At 38.0% G+C, this 4,963-nt stretch overlaps 1 protein-coding gene across 1 annotated transcript; it reads left to right on the top strand.

Annotated features, from left to right (window-relative positions):
• Positions 1–3,592: 3,592 nt before the first annotated feature.
• LOC101834292 (olfactory receptor 1468-like) lies at positions 3,593–4,576 on the top strand. The gene has a single exon (XM_005076865.2). It carries the CDS (start codon positions 3,593–3,595, stop codon positions 4,574–4,576), a length of 984 nt encoding a protein of 327 aa, XP_005076922.1.
• The last annotated feature ends 387 nt before the right edge of the window (positions 4,577–4,963 follow it).

The raw sequence follows: 4,963 nt of genomic DNA, 5'->3' as shown, positions 1-4,963 counted from the left end.
AAGTACGTGCAGAGACACGGTGAAGATTCGGAATAGAGTAGTAGAAATGGATATATTTGAGCTGTATTAGAAATGAGAATCCATTAGACTTAACTAATTAACTCCTAAGAGAAAAATGACAAAAGTTGATAATTTTGTAATTTAATGAGATGAAAAACACTATGACTGGCTTAAGGTGGATGATGAGATTTACTTTAATTTTTATTACATTTATTTTTTTGTGTATGTGTTGTGTATACATGTATTCTATGAGGCATGTGTGGATTTCAGAATATAACTTGCAGGAGTTGGATATCTTCTTCAACCTAACAGGTTTGGGGATTAAACTCAGGTCATTAGGCAAGGTGGCAAACACCTTTACCCTTTAAGCCATCACGCTGAGCCACGTTTGGTTGTGAAAAAATCTGTTTGGTATGCTTATTAGATAACACAAATGGGGATAACAGGTAATAATGAGAGTGTTTTATTTTATAGTGAAGAATAAAGTTCTAAGCTGGACACAAGTAATTGAGAACCATCAACATAAGCATGGATAGGTAATTATATTTAAAGAGAGAGGTGAGCTAGCAAGGAAAACTTTGTCATATCTCCATAAACATTTAAATATTTATGAAGGTACTATGAATAGGAATAGCAAAGAAATAGTCATCTAACTAGAAGGAAACACAGATTCATGAGAGTTTTCCAGAGCTAAGGAAGGAAATTATATTAAGAAAGGTGATCATCTGAGGTAAATGCTGTGATGTTGCCAAGAAGACTGGATTTAGCAGCATAAGTGTCATTGTGACCTTCAAGAGCTATTTTAGTGGAATTATGTGGGACAGAAGGCAGATTGGAGTGGGCTGAGGTGAAGAAATGAAGACAGAAATGTAGATAATACTAGAAATTTCTGTTTAATGATGGGAATGATACTGTTCAGTAACTAAGTGGAAGAAATACAAGGGGTTTGTTTTGTTTGTTTGTGTGCACATTGCCATGACTAGAGCAGTTTTGAAATCCAAAGGTAGAGACCAATTGAAGATATAGACAAGCAAGATGCTAACAGATGATTTAAATCATCAGGGAAGACTAATGGATATGGGGTCCTGAATATAGGTAGAAGGTTTAGCCAGTGATATTCCATGGAAGTGTGATGGGAAAACAAAACAGATTCAATGTTATACTCCCCACTGTCGGAAATAGAGTGGACTCTAGGTTTAGTGGCAGAAGCTCCATAGTAGATTTGAGTAGATGGTGAGGAAATTTTCTCAGACTTTGAAGGGAGGATGAATTGTAGGAAGTAAATTTCAGAAGATAACTTTGATAACTTTTCAGCTTCTCTGTATGCTTTTTATTCTACAGCTCCCCAACCTATGATCTTGAAGAAGTAGTGTAATACAATGCTTAAAATGAATTCTACAGTGAGTGTTTCTTAGTTGTGTTTTTTGTCAACTATCACCTAGTTGTATGGCTTTAGTTGATTCCCTCAAACTCTAGTTTATTCCTGTGTGAAAGAGACATCATAATTTTACCCATTTCATAATTTTGTTATGGAAATAAATATGCATGGTGGACTTAGAATAGTGCCTGAAGATAGTAAGTACAGTAGTTTTACTTTTATTATTAAATCTTTCCACCCAAAATCCTAAAGTAATCAAAGAGCAGTTATTATGTGTGAGGAGGCTGAATCTGTTTCTCTAAAAGCCAACAATTAGTTTTATGACTAGAGTAAAATCTAGCATGCATTCTTTGTTGTATTCAGTTTCTATGCATCAGGAAGTTAGAGATTGCCAATGAATCCCAGCAGGGAAGACTTGGTCCACAGAGGATGGACATAAGAATGCTTTGATAATAAGATGCCTTGAGCGTTATATCCTCAGCCAAAAATCCTGAAGTAAGACAGCACTGGTTGAGGTTTTCATCCTTCTAGCCTTTCTTTCTATTTTATTTTTCTGTTTTATATGTTTTTTTTCTATTGGAGGAGAAAAGATCTCACATTGTGGATGGGAAAAACATCACTGACTTCTTGGTGAATAAAGTGAAGCTATTTCTGTATGAATGAGTTCTGGAACAGCCATAGAAAGTAAGGTGAGTACCATAGAAGAGAGACCTCAACCCATAAACACAAACACTTGCTCCTTACATTCACTACAAACATATTGTTCCCACTTAGTGACTTGAGCATAAAGGGTGACAGATGGAAGACCAAACATAATTGGTTGTGAAGGGTAGCACCAGCTTGGAGAGGGTAGATGGGAAGAATCAATTAAATGGAGCTAGCTAACATGACATCTTGAAAGTCAAATCAGAAATGTGTGCTGTCAAAACTTTGTTAATTCAATCTGCATTAATGAAAAGCCTGGATTACATGTACATAATAATATGCCACTTTATTATTTTCAGTACATTCTGTACATATGAAACAGCCGAGTGTTGCCTAGCAGAGGTCCCACCAGACCAAATCCTGGTTGATTTACAATTAGCACATTTATTTGTTAGTATGCAAATGAGAACTGCTATGGTACATAGAAAAAATGTGTTATTAAATAAGTGCAGCTCCTTCCTGTAATCTTGCTCCAACTATTCATTAGTGTTAGCAATTTCTTTTTTTATCATAGAAGGCACAATCTTAACAGAAAACCAGGAAAATTATAGAAATTTTAATGACGGCAGTTCCAATTGTGTTAGTGTGGGAAGATGGTATGAAGACATGGCAGGCTTTCAAGTAACAAGTGCATAAAATGGATTTGCAAGCATCATACACAGCAGTCTAGGTGAGGTCCAAATTGGAAGAAGCAGAAACCAAACTTGCAATTTGCATGTTCCTTGTCCATTTGCTCTCAGATATGGGGAAATTAAGTCCAAACTGAAGAAGGGTGCGGTTGAATTCATATTAGTTATTACCTCCTATGATTTAGTCATGAAGGTGTAAAGCAATATAATGACATGATGGCACCAGAGTTAACATGAGTTCTGTAACGTCATGCCAGTTGACCTCAGAACCCTAACTCCCCTGTAGTGACTTTTCTGTAGTACCAGCAAAGTAGAAACCACAAATAATTAATAAGTCTTAAAATGTTATCCAAATCTTTAGTTTTGCTTCTTCCTATTCACTGATTCCACTGTAAATTGGCTCAGAACATTAAATTCTACCTCTATGTTGCTTGCTTTAGTGCCATTCACACATGGCTTTTCTGTGGTACTTGGCTTCACCTCGTTGAGCTTTGAAAAGTGGGGTTTGGGTCAGTTCTTTGGAGCTGTCTTTTTGTCTTCAGACTATACTAGTCTTTCAGGTTAGTGAATGATGACAGCTATTGTTTGTGTATTTGTGACTGGATGCGTAGCGTGTGTCAGTACAATTCTCGCGCTACCCTGAAAAGTAGAAACCACTGAAATAGCTCCAGAAAGCTCAGATAACATAGACATGAAGACTGTGAGTTGTAAGTACAGGATGCCCCATTTCCTCTAGTTACTCACTCACCAATATTTACTAATCTCTCACTATGTGTTAGGCCCTTATTTGCTAGGGCACGATTGTAACCGTGGGTTGTCTGGCTCCAAGGCCTGACTCTGTTCTACAGTCCAGTGTAATGCACTGGTGGACTTTTGTGCTATGTTGCCATTTACCAGTGAAGATGAATTTTCCCTTTTTAGACACAGCAGAACCATGCACCAAGGAAACCGAACTACTATCTCTGGATTCTTCCTCCTGGGACTCACGGTGGGGTCTGAGCAGCAGCTGCTCATCTTCACACTGTTTCTATGCATGTATTTGGTCACTATGCTGGGAAACTTACTTATCATTCTGGCTATTATCAGTGATACTTACCTCCACAGCCCCATGTACTGCTTCCTTGCCAATCTATCCTTCACTGATATCTGCTTCACAACCACTACAGTCCCTAAACTGCTGGCAGACATTCCAAGCCGGAATCCAACCATCTCTTTTGTAGGATGCCTTACACAAATGTATTTTTTTATGCTCTTGGTGGACCTGGACAACTTCCTTTTGGCAGCCATGGCATATGACCGATATATTGCCATATGTCACCCATTACACTATGCTGCACTACTGAGTCCCAAACGCTGTGCTCTGTTGGTTGTGATTCCATGGGTTATCTCTAATATTGTCTCAGTGCTGCATCTCAGTCTGCTAAGCCGTTTGCCTTTCTGTGATCAGAGAGTAGTCCCACACTTCTTCTGTGATCTGGAACCCATATTAAGGCTTGCATGCTCAGACACTCAAATCAACAACTTGCTCATCTTCATTGTTGGGGGAGCAGTTATCTTCATCCCCTTCAGTTTTATTCTTGTCTCCTACGCACTTATTGGCACTGCTGTGCTTGCTGTCCCATCAGTGAGAGGAAAGTGGAAGACATTTTCTACATGTGGCTCCCACCTTTCAGCAGTGTTTCTCTTTTATGGGTCTATTGTTGGTGTCTACTTTCTTCCTGCTTCCAGCTACTCAGCAGAAAGGGATAAGGTAGCTGCTATCATGTATACAGTTGTAACACCCATGATGAACCCCTTCATCTACAGTCTAAGGAACAAAGACATGAAAAGGGCACTGAGGAGGCTACTCACCAAAAAAAAATAACGCTTTTTTGAGTTGGTGAACTCTGCCATATAGACATTTTTATCAACTTTTAAAAACTGAATAGGCACAGAAATGATACATGGCCTTAGGATCCTCCATACTGTTAGCAATTTCCTTCCCATCAGCTTCTTAACTTCAGTTCTGTTCTAAGATTCTAGTTCAGAGTCATCTCATCATAGTGAAAAGAATCACAACAATGAAATGAAACAACAATGCTCTTTTATTTTGCTTCACAGTCTTTGTTGCTTACACAAAGAATGTTCCTTAAATAAATTCATGAATGCATAGTCAAGGCTTAATTTTCCCCCAAATTTTTGGATTGCATTTTCTTTCTCCCTCAACTAGAATTTATATAGTAAATTGCAAATCTTAACAAAAGAAGCAAGA

Source organism: Mesocricetus auratus, unplaced genomic scaffold (assembly GCF_017639785.1).
Source record: "Mesocricetus auratus isolate SY011 unplaced genomic scaffold, BCM_Maur_2.0 Super-Scaffold_100003, whole genome shotgun sequence".
NCBI classification, from domain to species: Eukaryota; Metazoa; Chordata; class Mammalia; order Rodentia; family Cricetidae; genus Mesocricetus; species Mesocricetus auratus.
The sequence above is the reverse complement of the archived record's forward strand: the minus strand, read 5'-3'. Positions and strand labels throughout refer to the sequence as shown.

What these genes read in the sequence shown, in the direction of transcription:
- LOC101834292 (XM_005076865.2), top strand. Translation starts at nt 3,593, where the DNA reads ATGTTGCCATTTACCAGTGAAGATGAATTTTCCCTTTTTAGACACAGC.